At 36.8% G+C, this 23,118-nt stretch overlaps 1 protein-coding gene across 1 annotated transcript in view; it reads right to left on the reverse strand.

Moving 5' to 3' along the window:
- GREB1 (growth regulating estrogen receptor binding 1) overlaps positions 1-23,118 on the reverse strand; it is a 51,104-nt gene that overhangs the window by 10,767 nt on the left and 17,219 nt on the right. Inside the window, exons 11-26 of the mRNA XM_072407522.1 lie at positions 22,176-22,304; positions 21,796-21,903; positions 19,523-19,720; positions 17,694-17,874; positions 16,569-16,761; positions 15,442-15,578; positions 14,043-14,382; positions 11,883-11,998; positions 11,534-11,736; positions 10,697-10,783; positions 9,585-10,162; positions 7,140-7,242; positions 5,711-5,869; positions 1,220-1,362; positions 718-879; positions 257-461 (exon numbers count right to left, since the gene is read on the reverse strand). Of these exons, the coding sequence (XP_072263623.1) occupies positions 257-461; positions 718-879; positions 1,220-1,362; positions 5,711-5,869; positions 7,140-7,242; positions 9,585-10,162; positions 10,697-10,783; positions 11,534-11,736; positions 11,883-11,998; positions 14,043-14,382; positions 15,442-15,578; positions 16,569-16,761; positions 17,694-17,874; positions 19,523-19,720; positions 21,796-21,903; positions 22,176-22,304 (3,042 nt within the window). The remainder of the gene's footprint in view (positions 1-256; positions 462-717; positions 880-1,219; positions 1,363-5,710; positions 5,870-7,139; positions 7,243-9,584; positions 10,163-10,696; positions 10,784-11,533; positions 11,737-11,882; positions 11,999-14,042; positions 14,383-15,441; positions 15,579-16,568; positions 16,762-17,693; positions 17,875-19,522; positions 19,721-21,795; positions 21,904-22,175; positions 22,305-23,118) is intronic.

Genomic DNA, 23,118 nt, shown 5'->3' on the forward strand with positions numbered 1-23,118 from the left:
TAACTTGGGAGCAGCAATACTACTTTCCATCATGATGAAAGAATTAAAAGTTAGATTCATAGTTTAATGTTTCAAGGTAAATAATTGCAAGACTTTTTTTTAATTTTTGGCAAAGAGGTGAATGGTTCAAACCAGCAAGATTTTAGATTTACCCCCTGTGGCAATGTGGCAACAGAATTAGTTGTAGCAAAACAGTGAACCCAGAATATGAACGCAATGGCGTACACCTTGAAGGCTAGCTACTGTTAGCACTTACCCACTCCAGAACTATTGAAGATACTTGGCAACACCAGCATAATATGGTTGGGCCAGTACTTTTTATAGATCGCCATTTCATATTCCTTAACAACTAAGATGTGTAAATGGTTGCTGCCATCCATAGCGTGATACAGGTTGAACAAGCCGTGTTCATGGCGGCCTGTGGTAGGTGTGAAGATGGGGCTTTTCACACAGTCAATGCTCTGGACATTTGGAAAGAAGAAAGTCTATGTTACATAGGAAATATTATACCTAGTATCAATGTGATTTACTGAATTTATATTCTACAATTCACAACAAATATGGAATATAGGCTCACGGAGGTCTGAATCAAAATGTGTTAAAACTTATATAAAATACAACGTATTGTATTTCATTCATCATACACTAAACAACAGTTTGACCACTGAACTTCTTACAGTAACATATTTGGTTTGGGGGTCACATGATTGCTCTTACCTTATCAGAGACAAGCGGTAGTCTCATGCTTTCAAGTTGGCCGCCTGGTTGGCTGAACACAAAATGGTGCTCTTTGGACTTTGGTATGATGAAGTGTAACTGTATTTCCTCTCCAAGCATAGAATAGGAGAATGCAAAAGCATGTAATGTGGAGTCATACATCTGGTAACAAAAGAAGAAACATTTTTTAAGGAAATATAAATTTTCTGTTCTCTGCTGCCATACACATAATTAAAAAGGAGCTAACCTCTTCAACAGAGGCAAAATGACTGGCCAAACACTTGAGAGATCATTTAAAATTCATTGACAAATGTAATTTAGTTGTGAATGTTCTCTTTCTGGCCTACAGGTTTTTGCATTTTCATAGACTTGTATGCAAACAAAGGCCTATGGACATAAGCTCCTGTGACCCTGTCCTGGGTGGTAGAAATTCTAATCTAATAAAATTATACAGACAAACAACTTTATATCTAAGTATTTATACTTCCCATTTGTTACTTACCTGAAACCTGGGGTTGTATCCCATGTACTGGTGGCACTGCTCACAATGGTGGTAAGTATTATAGGAGGCATATTTTGATAATCGTATGCGTGTTGTGGAGCGTTGTACATATAGTTCTTCATTTCTCCGATTTGTTGATTTGTCTGTAAGAAAATATTACATTATGGTGTTTTATTATGCCTATTCATTACATACAGGACTGGTAGCTGGTTTGGGTTGTGGTCACGAGAGAAGCCAAGAGGGTGTGATACTAAGAAGCTTAGCCCGGTCCTACATATCTTTTTTTGTCACAACACCTATATTTATACATAAAGTGGACTAATTATCAAGGGCGTGGCTTTGGAGAAAATTTGGCTCTGGGTAAATAAGAAATGGTGGCAACAAATGCATAACATTCAAGCTGCATCCTTGCCATTTTGTCAGATGTGGCCCTAGAGAAGGTGAGGTCCTGGACAATGGCCCTGTCAGCCCTATCCACAATGTATATAGGTGTATACCAATTTAAATTAACTGATGTGAAAAAAGTAAAATTTGTCAATCAGTGAATAGCCACTGTAGATCACATTGAGCTTCACACAATGGGCCCGATTTATTAAAGCTCTTCAAGACTGGTTACGATAGACTATCATGGGTGAACATGGCTATACTTTTATGTAAAGTAAGCCTGGGTGATCAAGAATTGTCGGGTGACATAGGAAGAAGAACCCGGAAGAAGAGAGGAGAAGATGTTGGTGCCTGGCACTGCCTCTGTGCCGGATACTGGGATGACGCAGCACCCAAATGGAAGAAAACTCCTGATGGAGAGATAGACTGATCTGCGGGATTACAGGTAAGTGTGATTTTTTTGTTTTGGGTTAGTTGCACAAATCAATATGAAATTTTCTTCTAAATTTACCCTTAGGTGCAAAGTTTATTTTGGTCCCCTTTTTTTCAGTTTTTGATTCATATAACTAATAAATGTGGGGCATTTCTAAAAGTAATCCATGCTACCAATCAGATATTTCTCAGGAATGGCTACATCAATTGTAAGCAGCCTATCTGCCTCCATCCTTTAAAAATACAAGAAGGAATGCACAATGAAGCCTGCATACACCACCAAATACAGTTACACACAATAATAGCTTCAGTACCAATATAATATAACAAGTGTTTCTAAATAAAGCCAGAAGTCCGTATCAGACCAGATAGGAGATGGGACACACAGAAAGAATTGGCCTCTGTGATTATTTGTCAGATGGGGAGCATCAACAACAAAGCACATCAAATCATTCAATAGAAAATGGAATATATTACCTAGGGGAAAACATTCCTGTATACACTGCTACCGTTACATTGTCATTATGTGACACCTGCTTACCAGGGCAGGGGAGCTGTCACTATGAATTAAAGGAGATCTATACTGAAACATGTCCAGTCCTATTCAGTATATAGCGCAAAAAGCAAAATATAACAATCTATAGTAAGCCAAATTAAGAATATACCTCATGAAAGGACCAGTACGTGATAGATTCTGATTGATTGATTGATTGATTGATTAATTGATTGATTGATTAGGATAGGATACAGAGCTCTTTTCTCTTTGCACTGTCCATTATCATATATATCATATACCGAAAGAACATTATCATATAATAGGCATTTTGCATAGATTGGTGAACACATGAATTGTATTTCTTTAGAATATATATATATATATATATATAGATCAGGTCGTATATATAACCTGAAAAAGCAAATTATGTTGATGATGGACTGCAAGCATCATGACGTGTCACATCCTAGCTTGATATCCTCTACCCAAAGCATCACAGCCCCCCTGTAATAATCCCAGCCCATATGGGTATGTTATGAGCGTGCACACCCTAACCCACCTACCACAATGCAGGGCTTGGTGCATGAAACACCCATCACTATACTCCAGCACTACCACATGGGGACCACTCTTAGCCATATTTAATAACTAACATTTAGGATGTCAGTATTTTCAGAGGATATTTGAAGGGCTGTAGTAGTGCTTTAGGAAAACAGGTGGTGACACCACCAGTAGGATGTAGCACCTTGGGGCTTCTGATGTCAAGCTGCATCATTTTTTTGCTTTATCAAGTTTCGAAGGCTGATTATTTCTGTTCACAACACAAACAGATGTTTAACACAGAAATACAATTTTTTCTGTGTTTGATACGTTTGCATGCACGTCTCACAATCACTGGGGTTATGAGCAATGGAGGTGAACCGTAATACCAAATTGGATCCATGCCTCAATCTGATATGTATTTTAAAGTGACCCTTGCTATCCCTTGTCTATTTCATCTAGCAGTACCTGTGCATAGAGGATATTGTGTTCTTTTTTGCTGTTACAACTGTCTGGCAAATACTAGATAGCAGCTGTACCCTTCATTTTTATAAAATATGGCTTTCGCCTTTTTATTCTTTTATTGGATCTCAGAGCTGCTGATTTTAATCAGCCACTTTCAGCTATTTGCTGTCTTCATATTTATGTTTGTGGACCATACCTGAGCATTGTGTATCAGTATGACTTGTTTCCTCCAGGAGTGCATAGGAAAGTGCAACATTGTATGGGTTTACCTGGGAGACAGCTGTCACCATACATTAATAGGTGCCTGAAACTTTTAGGTAAGTAGTAAAACCAGCAAAATGTCAGAAACAGGGAAAGATAGGCAGAGGGACAAGCAAAGGAGAGAAAGTTGCAATGGGCCTATTTTAATAAAGCTTTCCCATGCTGGAGAGGATACACTTTCATCAGTAGAGCTGGGTGATCCAGCAAACCTGGATTGAATCTGGTCCAGGATTCAAAACATTTGCTGGCAAATGACTTTGAAGAAATCCATTCCAGGTTTGTTGGATCACCCAGCTTCACTGATGAAAGTGTACCTTCTCCAGCCCTAGAGAGCTTTAATAAATCAGGCCCAAAGGAGGGAGAGAATGAAAAAAAGGCAGAATTGGAGGGAAGAACATGACATTTTATGAATGCCAGAAGGCACAATGATATATCTGCACCAGAGGTAGAATAAAAGTGGTCATCAGCAGCAATTTATAGCTACTAATTAAACCTTCTATCTCTGTTGAGACTCCTGACACTGGTGCTTTATTCCTACACCGAAGACCTTCATTATTACTGCTGCCAGTACCTAGATGTCTCAGATCACAGATTTTTCAGCAAACCCACACTAAAAAATATAACAAGCTTCAGTGAACCGTGTCACAAACATAAAACAGGCCTCAGTCACTAAGAAACAATTTGTCCACTGTAAGAGATTTATGAAATGGATAAACATCTGCATCCCTAATCCACAGGCAAGTGTAGGCTTGTGAATTGCTGCAATACCCTTAGCCTTTGTTGTAGAGAAATATTGCAAACCTCAAGTTGGAAAAAACTTTCTGCGGTGTGTCATGAAAGCAGAAGTCTAAAATGTACCCTCTGCTGCAATGCATTTGCCACATTATTAATACTTCTAGGAACGGTATCATGTTTAAATATAGGAGCTTGAAATGGCTGAATTGATTTTGTTTTTCTTTCATGTGGGTTCTGCGCTGTCAGAAAATGTGCTGTACCCCATATTATTTTCTTTGATGTATGGAAACAGATTAGCCTCTAAATGCTCCATAAACAAAGCAGGAAGATTTTGATTGACAAGTGATCTAATAGAAAGGAACAAAAATATTTTTTCTGACATGTATATCTCTCTCTGAACACAATATGGCCCTACTATGCATTACGGCATCTACCAGCACTAATGTAATAGGGCAACTGTGTTTTTATACAGATGACACTCTTTTGGAACAAAGGTAGGTAGAATATATATATAAAGGCAATAAGGGGTTAATTTCACCATAGCCCTGTGTATAGTTCTGTTGTCCTAGGAGCATCTCAGAATTGCAGCACAACTGATATTTAATGTATGTGGGCCCCTATAGATAATTCCACCATTAGGCTGCATTATGGAAATATGAATGTTATTTATAATCTAACCATTTTTCAACCAGGAAACATAAGTAAATGATAATGAAAAACTAATAAACTAAATCCAGATGGTCACAGCATGCACTGCAAAAATGATTTATTACCCGCTCCGTCATGGTCATGCATGGCTTTAAAATATGCAGCATTAGCCATGAAAAATATTAACATTTCAGTTGCTATCAGAGTTTTCTGCTATAAATAACTAAATGTATAAGCAGTTTCCATGTTGTACCCCCTGCTGGATAATAAAGACAGCTCGAAATTGTTAATATTTGATGTGTTGATCAATTTATCCTAATGCTGCTCTCTTAAAGGATGCAAAGTATTTACATGCATGGTGGGTGAGCTGGCTAACATTCATGGTTACACCTTCCTGGCCCTCTTCACAGTATCATATTTGTTAGAAAGATGAACGTATGCTGTGAATCAGTAAATTAAATTAATCTAAGCAATTTATTTACATATGCATTCTGAGCTATTCTGATGTAATAAGCAATATTTTATTTTACCTCCAGTGCTTAAACTGAGGAAGTCAGATGCAATGATGCTTGCATCCTCATATTTGGGATCATGCAGCACATAGTCAAAGTCCATCTTCTTCACTAAATCCTCACTGGGCCACATGTTCAAGGCCTGGTGGTAAATCTGCTCAGGCTTCTCCCTGTGGCCTAGAAATTAGACACAAAGACAAAAAAGGAACAAAAGCTTAATACATATTGGAAATGTCATAGCAGCTTCTGAAAACTAAATTTAAGCCCTCAAGACTGCCCATAAGCAAAATATATGTCACTGTACCCTGGGGAGTCTCTATCAGACAGGAAATTTTCAATATCTGGCAAAATGGTTCATAGGAGCGTCTCTAGATGGATTTAGCTCCATTTTAAATTGCAAATTTCTTTGTTGTCTATATACAATGTGTATTCAAAGACAATTGGCGCAATGTATAATTCCCCGACTTTCTACAAAGCCACAAATATATTTGACCAACGTTTTAAATGTAGAAGCTACCTGTGTTGTCAATTTCTTTCAACTAAACTCTGTATTAACCTGTTTATTATAGGACAAATTTTAAAAAGGAGGGGGCTTATCATCCCTTCACACATAGGAGCTGATTTATTAAAGCTCTTCAAAGCGGAAGAGGATACACTTTAATCAGTAAAGCTGGGTGATCCAGAAAGCCTGGAATGGACTTCTATTTGTTAGCAAATGTTTTTAATCCTGTACTAGATCCATTGCAGGTTTCCTGGACCACCTAGCTTCATTGATGAAAGAGTATCCTCTCCAGACTTGGAGAGCTTTAAATAAATCAGGCCCATACACATATTTATGAAATTCAGTTCACTGGTATTTGGGAATAAAGACTTTAATGAGCAATTGATTGGGTGTTTGCTCTTACACTCCAATTTGCACCAGATGGACTGCGGGAGTCTAATTAGGGTATATGTCTAGAAGAACTTTGGAGAAATGGAGGAGTGGGTATTTGTATATGGACCGTTTTAGGTTACACCCACATGTGGCCTTGAGTCTCCATGATTGAAAGTACTAAAATCTAATGAATAAAAGGGAAAGATTAAAGACATTAGGATAGAAAAGAAGAGGTGGATGATGGTAAATATTTTCCAACCTGGAGGCTATATCTCACTTGCTAAGGAGAGGAGAAAGGTGCTAAATGACACGTTGGTTGATGTCCTCCAACCCATATATATATATATATATATATATATATAGATATATATAATGCTTGTTTTCCTGAAGTCTTCCAACAGGTCGATTTACCTTAAAAAATCCCATAAAATGTATGTATTCTGCTCCAATGCTGGTGAGACAATGCACCTGTTTGCTGGTACTGTTCCCTCTTAAATCTTAGGGATACATACCATCTGGAAAATGTATATTCAACTAAAATAATTCCTAACACATCATTAATGAAAAACTCACTGATGTTTATCTCTTCTTCATCATACACATCAACTTCGGTCAGTCGTATCAACATTCTTGACAGGACACTCAAGAACTGCAGATAGGCTCCTGTCTTCCCGACCTATAAGACACCATTAGTGCGTTAATATGGCATTTTACTAAATCCACGAGGAGCTAAAATAAATAAAAGCACATAAATAATCCCACCAAAAAAAAGAATGATAATATTTATCGTCTTGCGGTGTTTCATTAGGGATTTGTGAACCATATGGTCTATGCTAATTAAACGCATTTGTAAAGTTCATTAGACACCCAGCTGGAAACAGACAGTTTACTGGTGCCTCTTTGACACATGGGATTTCTCCAATTTCCTCCCTGCCTAAGAAACCAAAACAATTTAATTTCTGGAATCTATTTAACCTTTTTGATACCTATGAGAGTATGACTGATATTATAAAATGCTGTGTTGAGGATTAATGTTAATGCACACCTGTAAAGTAAAAGAAGATGTGAAGTAGTAATAAATAAGGTGTGGGAGAGGAAAGGGGCAAAAGACGTTAAGGATAGAAAGACAAGATGGAATTAGTATTTAGTTCTTCTACTATGAAAATTCTTAGGAGCCCATTTAAAGAAATGGAGCCTGACATCAGCCAACATTCTCTTGTGGAAATTCATCTAGATCCACATTTTTAATGGCCATGATTGATTCTCCACCAAAGAATGTTGGGTAAATATCAGGTTTAGTGTTTTTTAAATAGACACATTTGATAGATTTTGGTTTATTTGAGCTCAGGGCCTTCTCTAGTTCTACATGCCATAAGGTTATATGAATGTTCCCTGTCTAGTAGGTTACGTTGTTAGATCGTTGTTATTTAGAATCTCCAAATATCATAATCAGAATCATTATTTGCTTTGTAGAACAGTTTGCATGGATAAAGTAATCTTCTAGGTCCTTGGTGTTACACATGAAAGCACATCTGTTATGAACCAGGTCAATTCAAACTAAGCAGAAGTAAAATCCGTGGGTAACTTTTTTAGCATGACAGTCAGTACAATAGGAAATAAAGGGAGCCAAAATGTTATGCAAATCTTCACATTTCTTGTACTCCATTTATCGTAAAAACAGTAGTGCCCCAAAGCCATATAATTCAAGCATTCTATGGGCTTTGTTTTTCACAACAGAAAAGACAACCTGCTATACTGGATTCACGTAAAAATGTGATAACATTTTAAATGGTGGACAACAAAGACAGGAGTCCTTAGGTTTGACTGGCACCAAAGCAGATGGAAGGTATTGAGCAATATCCCTGGACTAGATCACAGTTCCCTTTAAAAGTAGAACTTGGCCCCACCCCTGCTTAAATCCTGACTCTTTCATATATATAAAAAAAAAAACCAGTAGAGGGGTTAAGAGATAGAATGAGGCAGGTCTAAGCTTTTCATTTACATAAAATATCAAGAATCGGTAATTACTTTTGCTGTCAGGAGTATTCAGGTTTGTAGATGATGTACCATAACAGTTGATGTTCTAGGACAGTTAAATACTTCTCTTTTTCTTTGCCACGCCCCAGCGCAATGCATCCGCCCACATTGTCACAAAAACTAACCAAAGATAGACAAATATACCCATCCGGGTTTGTCTTGTAGTCCTTGGGGAGAGGGTTGCATGAAACCAGGGTAGAATAGGGTAGAGCTGTGAGAAGATCTGTCATAGCTTCTACTTAGCAATCTTTTAGTACATGCGGAAAATAAATATTTTAGTGATGTGACCACATCTATGGAGTTATTTCTCCCAAGATATATTGGGAGATATTGGTAGGTGTTAAGACAGTTACATCCCACTACAGTTTTCTAGAAGTTTACTTACAGGTATGTTCTACCTATGGTACAGAGATATGTTCTAGCTGCAGCAATACTGCTCCTGTCCTAAAAAAAATCCACTGTGTAAATAAATGCCTCACTTTGCATCCCTTTAATGCCACTTCTAAGGAGAATTGCTCCCCAGACAGCTATAAATTACCGCTGTGTATTTACATGTACAGAGAATGCACTGCACGACATTGCATGCTCCACACTGTGCTCTGCGTATTTTTAAATAGGGTAAAAAAGCCAGCACAGTATGAAGTATTTCCAGCAATGTTGTGCACCTTGCTGAGAAGCTCATTATAAACTGGATTCTTTTTATTTGCTAAATGATGAGAGCTCAGTGGTGCATTGTGCAAATCTGAATTGGACAAGGAGGGGGCCTAACTCTCTCTGCTGGATTTTTATTAATTTCATATTATGTAGTATGCAACAGGAGTAGAGGAACCACTGTTGGAACATTCAAAGCTCCAAGGTTGGCATGAAAATGACTAGAAACCATGAAACCAAAAGGTCACAAAAAGTTATGAGCAAGGCCAACCTGTCTTCGTCTATAAATAAACACTGCCTTTTAGTGGTAGCCTATATAAGACTAAGTACCTGAGGTGGCCCACTAAGTAGCAGTCTTCTAGGATGGAAAGTGTCCATTCTACCTTCATTTACATTGCCATAGTCCATGTGGCTTGGTTTTGGCACTGTCCACTGGCGGTAGTACAAAGATTGTTCCGTAAAGGTCATCATTTTACTCATAAGAGGACGGAACGAGCTGGCCCATGCCACGTCACAGTGTGGAAGGAAAGATGATGACTTAGATAGACTGCTGCTGTCAGTGGAAATGATGGTATCATATACTAGTTTGGGGAGAAACACCACAGGTGGTTGTTTGTAAGCCTTGGACATAGGGCACTGGTAGATTTTCAGGCCACTGCTATTGTTAAAACATGATGATGATGGCGAAGAAGTTGTGGAAACAAAGCTTGGATTGTTCTCTATGGGCTTAGAGGAGCTGCTGCTGTCCAGTTGTTCACTTGTGACAACCTTGTTCTTATCAGGTGACAATTTTATTTTCTCTGATGCCGTTGTGCAGTCTTCACTATTAGAAACTCCTGAGTGTTGAGTCAGCTTCACATTATCCTCTGCTATAGGAGAGTACGAGGATTCACTGTCTGCAATGGAACCTAGAAAAAAATACAATATAAAGTGATACTTTATTCAAAACCAAAAACACTTTACAGGAGTTCTGCTTTAACAGAGACTAAAGCAATATCCCGCTATCACAAGCCCAATTCAACCTTTACCAATCCCTTTGGTGATACCCATTACTGATTTTGTGGTGGGCTGCTGATTGGGTTGGGGAATGTCTTGACTCACTACCTATATGGCTTTTCCCCAGAAACATTGAAAACATTGAATATGAGGAATAAACCAGTCTACAGCTTACATGAGAAACATATTTTTAGACTGGGATTGATTCACTAGATTCCTAGGTTAATAAAAATGGGAGAGAAAATTATTAAGCAAATGTTTAAGAACTTAAAGGAAGCAAGCAGAGTTGCTTCCCATACCAATCAAATAAATTAATAATTTTTTCATGCAATAAAAGTTGTTCCCTGGTTGGTTGCTATAGGCCAAAACTACACTTTTCTGCCAATTTCCTTCACTCCAGATTTTAAGAATAGGCCCCATAATGTTGAAATGAGCCAGAATCTTACCAGAAGCTTTCGAACACACAGATGAAGAATCATTTGACTGAGACCTCTGTCTTTTATTGGGGCTCGGTTTCTCTGAAGTAGAGCCTGCTTTGGTAGAAAGAACAGAAAACCTATTAGACATTGCTGAAGCCATATACAAAGCCATTATCCGCTTAACTTGTAGTGCAATTACATATCTAGTGCTTTTAAGATGTCATCTTTCCATAATCGCCAATTATGCAAACATTTGACAGAATACATTTCAGAACTCATAATAAATGCCATTTATGTAGAAAATGGAACATAACATCATTAATGTCATTAGGGAATTGGGACATTGCCAATTAACTGAACTTGTGATGTTTCATGGAACTCCAGGGCAAAAAAAGTATATGTGTCTTAGAAGCAGCGTGAACCTGAAACAAAGCGACTACTTCCTAATTACAGCTACTGCTCCAAGTTCTGTGACTTTTTAAGAAAAGAGGTTTTAAATTGTGATAATTGTTATTTTTTTATGCAGCAGCTTTTTTAACTGGAAATCATCCTCTTGCGATAGAAAAGCAATGGATATTCAAAATGAAGGAAATGCTCTAAACCACAGCATGTTGGCTGGAGATAGTCTCCTGTTCTTAGACTGAGTAAAAATGTTTGCACACCTTTTTATTTTATATACGTAAAAAGTATTTATCTGATTTCATATGAGAGTTTAGTTGGACTTTAATGAATGTGCAAATGCTAAAAAAAGGCAAGAAAAAGAAGGCTTATGACAAGATGGGAGAAGTGAGTACTGCTCCAGGCATTATCCTCCACAACCACATAGGTTGCTCACAGTTCCAAGACCATTAGAGAATGACTTACAATCAGTCATATTTTCTTCATCCTCGTTGTCTGTGCTGCTTAGTTTGTCTGGGTCACTATCCATCATCATTTCCCGTCCATGCCCTGGGTCCTGAGACGTCACAATGTCTATAAAGCACGAAGCAAATCCCAGTTCTTGTTCAACTCTTGTTCTTTCCCATGTACTGAATTGTACTAGGCGGAGGTCACAATACCTTAATGACCTAGACATTGAAAACAAAATGGTACAAAAAGTCAATATATAACTTCCTCCAATCTGCCCCAATCCTCCCCCAGTCCATCCATCCTAGCTGGATTCAACCCTTTTGTGTTTATAATACAAATTCTTCCAAAACTGAGACATTTATACCTTGGTAGAGATTCTCCAAGAGGTTCTATGCCACTACATATCAGAATACAAGGTAGACCCTCCAGTTCTAGATAAGTCCGAGGCTGCCAGTCTTCATCTTCAATCTTCTGCCAGACCTATGAGGTTATAAAAAATTAAAAAATATACATCAGGTGCTGGCCTGGAGGACCAGGGAACTGAGAGCAGAAAAGTGAACTGCTGTTACTTTTTCACTTTTGTATAATTAGCAGTTCACCTACAGTCTTCACAGTAGATTTCAACCAAACCACTAAAATTTCACATAATGTAAAATCTAATATTTAGTGATCCCTACATGAAGGTCTTGGGGTAAAAACATCTTGTCTTGCAACTACTCTACTGTGTCACCCAGCCACATGTGCTTCCATTAAAGGATGTAAGTGGCCATGCTGATGCACACTGCACTATTGAGTAACCTGTACAATGACATGCAATAGGTGCTGGGGATTATACATTTAGGGAGTTAGCCGTTCCAAAAGCCTGCATGAAAACTGCAGCACAGAGCTAATAAAAAGCATAAAAAGATTGTTAACGCTGCACAGTGCTTAAGCTAACAAAGTAATTGGGTCTGATTTACTAAAGCACTCCAAGGCTAGAGAGAACACACTTTCATAAGTGAAGCTGGGTGATCCAGGAACTCTGGAATGGATTTCTTTAAAGTCATTTGCTAGCAAATGTTTTGAATCCTGGACCAGATCCATTCCAGGTTTGCCGGATTACCCACCTTCACTGATGAAAGTGTGTTCTCTCCAGCCTTTAAATAGCTAAATAAAAAACCCTCTTGCGTGTTTCACACTGTGCTTAGTCACGCTTACTCTATGAATATGCACATACAGCATAAAACATTTTGGAGTGTTATGTATTTAAAACACACTATCACCTTTTACATTTAATACATTTCTGCCATGTACAGTTTTAGAGTGCGGATGTATTGTGTTTGAAGAGCTCGATGGAGCAAAGCAAGCTCAGGAGCTGCATTCTTCTTGTGTGGGTAAGAAGGCTTTATTATGAACATTGTGGATACGCTTCATTGTAAGAAAGTGCTTTTTTTAAATCCCGTTATTGATTTTTGCCATTACTCCTTGCAGCAAAGCGTTCTGACAAGAGGCATTTCCATAAAAGACAATAACATTTTATTCTGCAACTGGTATTTTGGATACATTTAGACATAATAAATACATTTTGTCTTTTCTAGAGTGAACATTTTTTTTACATTTCATTGTGGGTGAGATTTTGCATCCCATTTTTTATCCTATTTTTATGTTTTAGGTTACCCACACAGAAATTTTCTATGTACTTTTTATATTATATTTCCTGAAAAAGTTCTCCTTATTCTAGATGTGGCCTTACCAGTTATTTCTATAGGGAGGTACTATATACAAATTCTGATTTTTCAGCTGATAACTAGCATAAGATGCTGCTGATAAAATGTATCTAAAGCCAAAACATTTGTTTTTGGTTGAGTAGAGAATTGTTACAATTTCTAAAAGGAGATAAACATCTTTTTTAGGCAGTTGTCACAGGAATAGGTATTTTTTAGATACTTCAGGTTACTGTTAACTACAGTTCTCAAATCCTTCTCCCTCTGTGTTTTCCAGCTGTACTCCATTCATGTAAAGGAACATTTATCAATAAATCCTAGATGTATAACCTTACATTTTTCAGCAGTAAATTTAATTAGCTATCACCCATTCTGCCATTTTATGAAGTTCCTTATATGCATTTACTTGGGTGTCCATACACTAGCATTAAACTTGCTTTACATAGCATTCAGTGTGTTTTCTCTGTGCATTCAGTTTCAAAGTTTTGGGTCCTGCTGGCTTGTCATTTGCAGACAGACATGCATTTATATGACAACCTTTTTTCTTTTAAATAGGAGTTTTGCAGTCTGTTTTTATTCCTCTAAATTCCACTAAAAAGGACTAAAAATGAATTTAAGACTGCATTAACCTGCAAGCTCAATAAATAATAAACATGGCCTAAAATAGGAATAAATCTGAAGTTAATTCAACTGCCATTTTTATGTCTCATGTACCCCAGGACTGTTTCAGTGGATGACCAAGCTCAGAAACATTTTTTTAGTGGAAAATCATGGCCCAGGGCCCATCATAATTCATCACTAGATACAGGTAAGATAGATACCTTCAGCTGGTCTACAAAATGCTTTCCAACAGTGATTGATGAATTGGCATTTTCCAGAATAACCTCAAATCCATGCTGTAGACCAAGGCGTTCTCTAACATGGCAGAGACGTTCATAAGCCAAGGTGGCCAGTGGAATGCATGGGATCCGTAAAAGAACCATTAGCCCGTGTCCGCTTGCACATTGCTTTGGAGAACTCAGGAGGTTCTGAACAATCTCCAGGGTTTCCACTGTGGTGTAATTCTTCATCTGAGAGAGACCGCACACAGCCATCAATGCTGAGGAGTAATGCTGGATGAGAAGAAATGTCCGTATCACAGCACTGTGGAGCTTGGGAAACCTACCATAAATGATTTCTTCATTAGATAATGAAACATAAAACTTTGTATTAAGGAAAAGACAATAACACCAACTAAAGGAGAATAATTACCACAATAATTTGTGCAGAGTATTCTGTACCTAGACCTGAATGTAAAATATGAATTACAGTCTTAACACTTTTTTAATTCAATTGCTAAGATCCAGCACTGTGGGGTTCCTTCAAAAAATTCCTCTGGCGCTCCTGCTGTTCCCATCCATATAGCTGTCAGCTAGGCAGAGCCGCAGGAAGGAGATTATATCACTTTGAAGGTAACCAGTCCTAATGCGAATGCAACTGTGTGCACAAAATTATTCTCAACCGCTATTATACAGTTGGGAGCTTTTAAGAGCATGGCTGGGAGTATTAGGTGCAGCCTGGGTTAGTTTATGCAATTTTAATGGAGGCTTCAGTTGGGCTTGTATCCAAAACACAAATTTTTAGCCAAAGTTTGGAAGTCAGGCAACTAGCAATCCTCAAAAGAAACCTCTGACAGCCTATGCGACTCTCTCATACCTGGTGTACTTTAACAAGAAAATCTAATTTTAGATCGTGCATCAACCTGACATACTTTTTACTTTTCTTGTATATTGTCTACATGATTTATATTACGAAGCAAATCTACATTCATTTTATTGAGTTTTCTCCTCCACAGATGTTCACTACATCACCTGGTGATAAAAATCTCCATATACATTACTGATGAACTGAGGACTGAATATTTATTTTTCTATGGAGATATAATCCAGAGAATACAGAGACATACTGTCAAACAATAAATGGGTATAAGCACAATGCATTGCTTCTATGATGTATTACTCCCATTTAACTTTAGAAAATAATTCACAATTCTAAATGCCTTTCATGGAATTAGCCTGTATGACTTCAACCAATCTGATAGGTATCTGCACAGAAAAAAAAAATTACCAATGACAGGATACAAAAACATATGTTTTGGATTTTCTTTTCAGAATAACGTGAAAACAGTGCATATTTCTGTCATAGAGACCTAGACTTTAATGTCGGAGGAAAGTGCCTGACCTTTTTCCTAATGCCATCACAATGCTTTCAAAAGAGCTGTCATGACGCAGTAGAGGAAGACTGTGACCAGACAGTGTGGATTCGATGTACTGTGAAAGGCCAAAGTATTTCCTTTTTTCATGGTACAGATCCATTCCCTGCAGGAATACATAGTGAAACATTAATCTCAGCATCTCAGAGATCTCAGGCTGATGTGACATGTACATAGTATAGAGTAAGGTACAAACATTCTCATTCTCTGTAGCTATTTTTACTTATACAATACATAATAAAAAAATATAATATAGTATATAAATAAATATAATATTGTACAGTTAAAATTAGTGAAAACTTATCTATGGTATATAAGGTGTATTTAAAAAAATCTCAGTATTGTATTTTCCTTAGTTTCTAATGGCTGTGATCTTTATATATAAACTATGAACAATTTTGTAGTTCTATAGAAAGTGATTATAAATTTAGAGAATGAGGCAATGATAAAATACATATCAAGTTTACTGACATCTCTGTTCCACATGGGAAATTTCCCTTTGCTTTCTGTAGATACAAATATATCCCCCCTTAGGGACCATTTACACCTGTCCACTTTAATGTTACCATCATGCAATAGTGCAAATTGGGCCCCATTGGAAGTTTTTTTTTCTCTTTTTGTATTAAAGCAACAACAATTTTAGTTTGTTTTTCACTTGGTGACAGGGGTCACATGAACAAATAAACAGTGATATAGACCACAACAAAAAGTGAGAAGGGTTCTAACTCCTTACAACACTATAAAAAAAACTTCTATCCAAATTTTTTGTATTATCTTTTCCTGTCTTGTCCTGTGTTTGTGTCATACACATATGGAAAGAATGTAATTATTATAATTATTAGTGGTGGGGTTTTAACACCGCAGATAATATTTAAACAATAAGGGCCTATAAAAAATTATTCTGGGTGTCTGTTTTAGGGTTTAGGACTATTTCCATTTTGGTTGACCCCCTGGCTTAATAAAACAATATGGGTAAAAAGTAATATTTAAAGGGCTTTATAGAAAGGATTCCATATTGCCTGTACATTTCCCATTTCCCACCCCTACATCATCACAAAAATGTACAGCCAACATATCCCTGTTACACAATACCTACATGGCTTTGAGACGATGGCCAATTGATCTCGTTATATGGACTGATTCGGGTGTTCTGGGTCTGAAGAGCGTAGGGGCAGGAGGTTACATGAAGAATCAGAATGTTGGGGGAATCTCTGACTTCTCTGCAATTCAGTAGCCGGTCCACCAGCCCAATGGATGACTCATTCTGAGGATATGGACTGTAGACAGAGCTGTAAAGCAACAAACATGAAGGGGTTACAGTGAGATGTGATGACCATTAGTTGAGAGCATATGTAGACTCACATTCACTGACGATGAATCTAATGTGGGAGACAGGCTGCATGGCATTACCCGCTAATGTACGTGTCTCATTGTCACAAGGAACATGACTTCTACCCTAGATGTTCACTTAGAGATGGCAGGTCATATAGTCAAGTAGCTTCTGGATAAGTGAACGCACTGATTGCTGGTGTCATTGCCTCCTGACCATCAATACCAAGATTTTATTATACAGAATTAGAGGAAAGAACATATCTATGTGATTGCCTATTTTAGACTCGACTGTATTCGGTGCAGTGCTATGACTAACTGGTGTGTTACAAAGGCTTCAAGTGTGGAACTTGTGACTCAGCTAAATGTGTTCAGAGATATAACTTAGGAAGGGATCATGATTGTAACTATGAATACATCCACAGATTGGACAACTACATTGCAAATTAACTTTATTGTTGATAGGCATTGTAGCTGAGGGCTACAATGTAAATGCAACTAACCAGATTAATCGTTCAAATGTAAAAATTGTCAGTGATTCTGGTCATGTGCACTAAATACAATGGCAGCCTGCAGCTAATTCTAGTCAGCTATGTAGATTTTTCAAAACAAAATAATATCTATTAAAAAATAGACCTTTGATCTAATGCTTCTTCAGGAATCAATAAGGTTATTTTGGGTTGGAGTTGTATTGGTTTTAGCCTTCCTCAATATCAACAAGGGTTTTAGGGTTCTTTAATGCAAAAGACTAAGGCTAAACTGGCAAGCTTTCAGTGGCAAATTATTGATTTTATGAATTGAAATAGATTTAATAGAATTAAAAAAATACTTGTAATAGAATAGATTAGTTGGAACTGATCTGTACATTACTTAATATGTAAATTTTAAGTACCTGGTGAGATCCCAGTGGGCATGGTCATGAATCAAGGTGAACAATGTGTGTGGGTTTTGCATGGCTTTTTGTAGGAAAACTTTGAATTTACTGGGAGCCTCTGTGTCCAGCTTCATGATATACTGCTCCAAACAACTCCTAGTCAGCTGCTTCCTCTCTAAACCAATTTCTGCAAGAACACCTGTAAATGTATAGACAAAAAAAATGTACAAATACCTAATATATTAATTTCAAGTACATTGCAGAACATTCCTCCATGTCTGTTTGATGACCTTTCAAGTCAATTACAATTAATTTGCCAATGCCTCCTTAATATCTTTCAAGTATATCGCAGTACATTCACCTAAGTGCACTTAATTACTTTCAAGCACATTACAGTACATTCACCTATGTCTACTTAAAACCTTTCAAGTACAATCAAGTACAATTCAGATTGTTTTTTTTTCCTTTTAGATACATTCTCCCATTCTAATGCATTAAACAAATAAATAAGCACTTTTGTAAAACGAAGCAATGGCGAATTGATGAAAGACTGATCGTGAATAACTGTTGTGCATTTCTATGAAAAGCACAGCGGGATGCCACTTGTTCACCCTATCCCCTCCCCAGAACTGAAGAGTGATGTGTGTACAGTGCTCATTTATTCATCACTGGAAACAGAAATAATCATCTGACGTCTATCTGATGTGTTTGAGGCTTAAGTGTGTTTGCGCCTAGTAATCACTCCAGCTTACATTTGGTATGTAAGTGAGCTCAATAAGGATTCCACACCCGGCTACAGATCATTGTTGTATTGTAAACTTCTTAAAAAAAGAACTAAGACTCAGTTTACCTATCACGCCATTTAGAAGTGGAAGTAAAAATCATTGTCTAAAAAGTTTTGAGCACATAAGAATAAAACTTTTTGTCTTGTGAACTTATACATTATGCATAGTGGCATTCCATCCAAATATGGTTCCTCCCCCCCATCAGAAACAAACTGTGATGGAAGATGCTGTCCACAAGCACGCTGATCAGAATTATACCAGATTCGATCAACATATATCTTCTGTCTCAGAAAGAGCTTAAGTCTGTGGATCAGCACGACAGCCAGGCAACTATTTTTCCTGAAGAAGGTCGGCATGACATATTTCCTGAATACTTGTTTTTTTCAAGCAGTGATAATACATGCATAATCTCTGTGAACTGCCTCATACATACATAATAATGCAAAAAATGATAATTAAATGTGCGTAAATTAAAATTATGATTTTCAATGATAAAACTAACAATAATTAAAATCTTGCAAGCTTAAAGTGAATTAACCATTTATTAAATAATAAAGGTGCAATCACACCTCTGTGTTTTAGTGCTTCAAGTTTTTTAAAAACCCCATGAAAACTTTCATCCCTTCCATAAGGATGAATGGCAAAACGTGTTAAAAAAATGCAGCACACACTCAAGCAGAGGTGGGAATGATGTTATATTGTAAAAGTTGCCATGGGGAATATACAGCAAGCCTGTTTATTTTCATTTTCTTTACTTTCTCTATACAAGACTGGAAATGCTCCCTTTTAGATGCGATATCTGGGAATGTCATTGTGAACATCAGAAACAGACGTTTAGAATCTGTTACAAAATCCTAGGCTTGGGATAAGGAATCATCAGGATACTGAATTACCTCCAATTACATTATTTTACACCAGTGATTCTCAAACAATATCAAGATAAAAAAAGAAGAAATTGGCGGGTAGGATGAATTTCCTATATTTAGAATTTAAATTTTGACACTTGCTGGAGTAAAACATAAACATAATTTTTTATTTTAATAATAAAAGTCTATTTCTTACCTGAATTCCATACATGGGATAGCGTTTGCTGATAAGTGACCTCAGATGGAGGGACACAGATCAGAAATTCAACTTTCTCAAATGAGCCCAGGTCCAGGTTCTGGGTGCTTGAATCCGCAATAGAACACACATGAGACAACAGCTTCTGTGCCACAGCAAGCTGGGAGGGTCGGAGCTGGTGCCACTCCAGATTATAACCTGTGATTAGGAACATTCACTTTTAAGACTAGATATTGAATAATCTAATAAACAAAACATGTTAACCTGAGGGTGAAAGAGACCATCAACAAACCCAGCATCTTTCACCAAGACAAGGCAATGATCTGATAACAGTAACTTCATCTGCCAAATAAGCCATCATTTATCTGTAACCATTCACTTACAGTACTTTCATAATCAATTTTACCTAATCTGTAACTACTCTTCCAGAATTTTCATGCTCTATCAGTAGCTCAGTATTTAGCACTCTGGCCTTTGCAGCGCTAGGTCCCAGGTTCGAATCTCAGCCAGGGCACTATCTGCATGGAGTTTGCAGGTTCTCCCTGTGTGTTGCGTGGGTTTCCTCCCAATATTCCTCCCAATATTCCAAAAATATTCAGTTAGGTTACCTGGCTTACCCCCAGAGTGTATTAAAGACGGATGGTAGGGATATTAGATTGTGAGCTCCTTTGAGGGACAGCAACTGACATGACCGTGGACTTTGTGCAATGCTGCGTAATACTTTGTAATAATAATAGTGTGGCTCTTCCAAAATTTATTATTTGATCTCATTTATCTGTAACTACACTCTTTTAATACTATCATACTAGTTCTCATTTGTTATACTCTTCCAAGTTTTTCACAATATATCCTATTTATCTGTAACCATAATATAAATTGTATTGTCTGTTAGCTTACTGTCTTACTACTAAAATATTTTAAATTCTACATAACACTACCCACAGTGTATACATGCCACAAACTCATGGCCACCATTATTAGCAAAGGGGTACTTCTGTACTGGGCCCTGGTTAAAGGAGCTTGAGTTTTCACAATGCTGGAAATAAAAACATAGGGGCCCCAATAAATGTCGCTGGAATAGGGTCAAAATGGAGTCCATGCAAAAACTACATTTACTTTACCAACAAGCCCATTCGCAATGTGTCTTCTTGTTAATTGAAAATAACTTTCAATTGAAACAAATAAAATCTAAGCACATTACAAGATGCAGATTCCAGGAGAGAGGTTTTGCTGGAAATGCTATACACAGAGGATCTTTGAGACCGGGGAAGGGAAGTGTCTTTATTATAGGTAAATATTTGATATTCAATAAAAAAAAAAAAATGAATTTGATAAAAACTAACACTAAAACTGTATTAATTCTTGAAAATTAGTGTGATAAACGGATGTTTTAGTAAGCAATTACATTAAATATGCGATCATTAATTTTTTATTTTGAAAACATAAGGGACTGTTTGCAAACATGAAACAACATATAAAGGGAATTGGCAATCAATGTAAACACACACAAGGGCATGCTTGGCAAATGTTTATTACAATTATAGAGGGAATGCTTTTTTAAATATGTAAAACAATTCAGTGTTTCTTTAAAAATGTCTGAGCACCATCTGGTGGTGATACTTAAAAACGCAGGAAGATGTAATTTATTGCTTTCAGTGCATGATTTCAATTATTAATAGGAAACCTAATCAATAATATCAATATCCAACCTTTAGCTTTTAAAAAGCATCAATTCTCCTAGGTACACTTAGACACTATGTAGTGCATTACACGATTAAGGCTCTATTTATATTGTTGAAGTGCCTGTAATGTAGTTTTCACGTTGGTTCGATAACATGCCATATTTTCTGATTGGCACCCCAAGACGTCCTGGCAAAGGACTACCATGCATTGTGCGTGCAATGTAAAAAAAGTTGCAACACCTTTTTTGCTGTGCTGCTGTGTACAGCAGACGTTTCAGATGAATGAGGGATGTTACTGCAATGCATGACGTTGATCTGTATGAATTAAATGACTACTGTGTGCTACTGTGGTTGCAACAGGGTGAACCTGGTCTAAATGATAATTTATACAGATACTAATGATGGCATGTAGGTTAAAAAAAATCACTAAAACAAACAAGGTCAACTGTGATAAAGCATTTTTTTTATTTGAAATGTTTATTTTATATATATTAGTGTTTTTATCATTTGACTATTTAAATTTTATTAATCTCAAAATATGTTTTTAATGAGATATATAACTCCAATAAATAGACTGCTGCTGTGACTTACTAGTACATGTAGCTGGTTTGGGATCTATGCTGCTTTTTCTTGTTGTTGAAGAAATCAAGCTGTGGTTTTCTTGATAATATTTGTCCAGAAGAACATCTATGTCCCCTTCTAAAGAGAGAAGGTAGATAATCGATTTAATCAAGGCAATTCAAAACAAACAATAAAACTTCCATCTGGGAATTTATGAGCAAAAACCATCCCAGTATTCACATCCCACAAAGACTGGAGGATAGACATAAATAGGTTTAAAGCTATTCTGATTTAAGAATACCAATCAAATGCTAAAAAAATAAATAGATTTTATATTAAATTTTATGATTTATTTTGTGTTTTTTTTCGGGCATTTTGATTTACAATGCTGTATAGTTACTTGGAAATACCTGGACTCAGACTGGTGAAGAAGGATCCTAAAGTTTCCACTTTGCCACTAACCAGCTCATAGTTGACCGCTTTCAGGAATTCTGCTGGAGTGTACATACTTTCCATTAACATCCGGGACTGATATTTTCCTGTAGAGAGATCAACAGAATAAAAAAATAATTTTATAAATAATAAAATAATATATATATATATATATATATATATATATATATATATATATCAATATTCAACTTCCACTTTGCCCTTCCACTTTGCAAACCTTCTACAATATTTATTAGCGCTGACATATTACGCAGCGCTGTACAAAGTCCATAGTTATGTCACATGCTGTCCCTCAAAGGGGCTCACAATTTAATGTCCCTACCTCAGTCATATGTCTTTAATGCAGTCTAAAGTCAGTTTGGGGGAAGCCAATTAATCTAACTTCATGTTTTTGGAATGTGGGAGGAAACGGGAGTTCCCAGAGGAAACCCACGGAACATGCAAGTTTCATGCAGAAAGTGCCCTGGCCAAGATTCGAACCTGGGACCTAGCGCTGCAAAGGCCAGGGTGCTAATCTCTAAAATACATAAAAATGTCAGTCTCTTTCACTTACTGTGTCTTCCTAAAGAAATAGTAATGCTTTCTACCAGGTGATATTTAGGGAATTTTTGGAGTAACAGAATAAGAAAAGGAACAGATATCTAAACATCTGAGCTAGATACATTTTCCGAAGTTTACCTGTCCTTGGTATTATAGAAACAGCATTTACCTGTATGTAAAATAACCAACACAAATGTGCATTGGTATTTGGAAAAAGTTGCTAAGCATTAATAAGTTATTAGCTAATTCAAGGTATAAAAAACAAAGTCCCTTAGTTATATAACTAGATTTAGGGTAAAAATAATTAAGTACAGCAACACCTTCACCAACACACATACATGGAATCTTGCATAATAGAAT

The sequence above is a fragment of the Pyxicephalus adspersus genome, chromosome 4 (assembly GCF_032062135.1).
Source record: "Pyxicephalus adspersus chromosome 4, UCB_Pads_2.0, whole genome shotgun sequence".
Classification (NCBI taxonomy): Eukaryota; Metazoa; Chordata; class Amphibia; order Anura; family Pyxicephalidae; genus Pyxicephalus; species Pyxicephalus adspersus.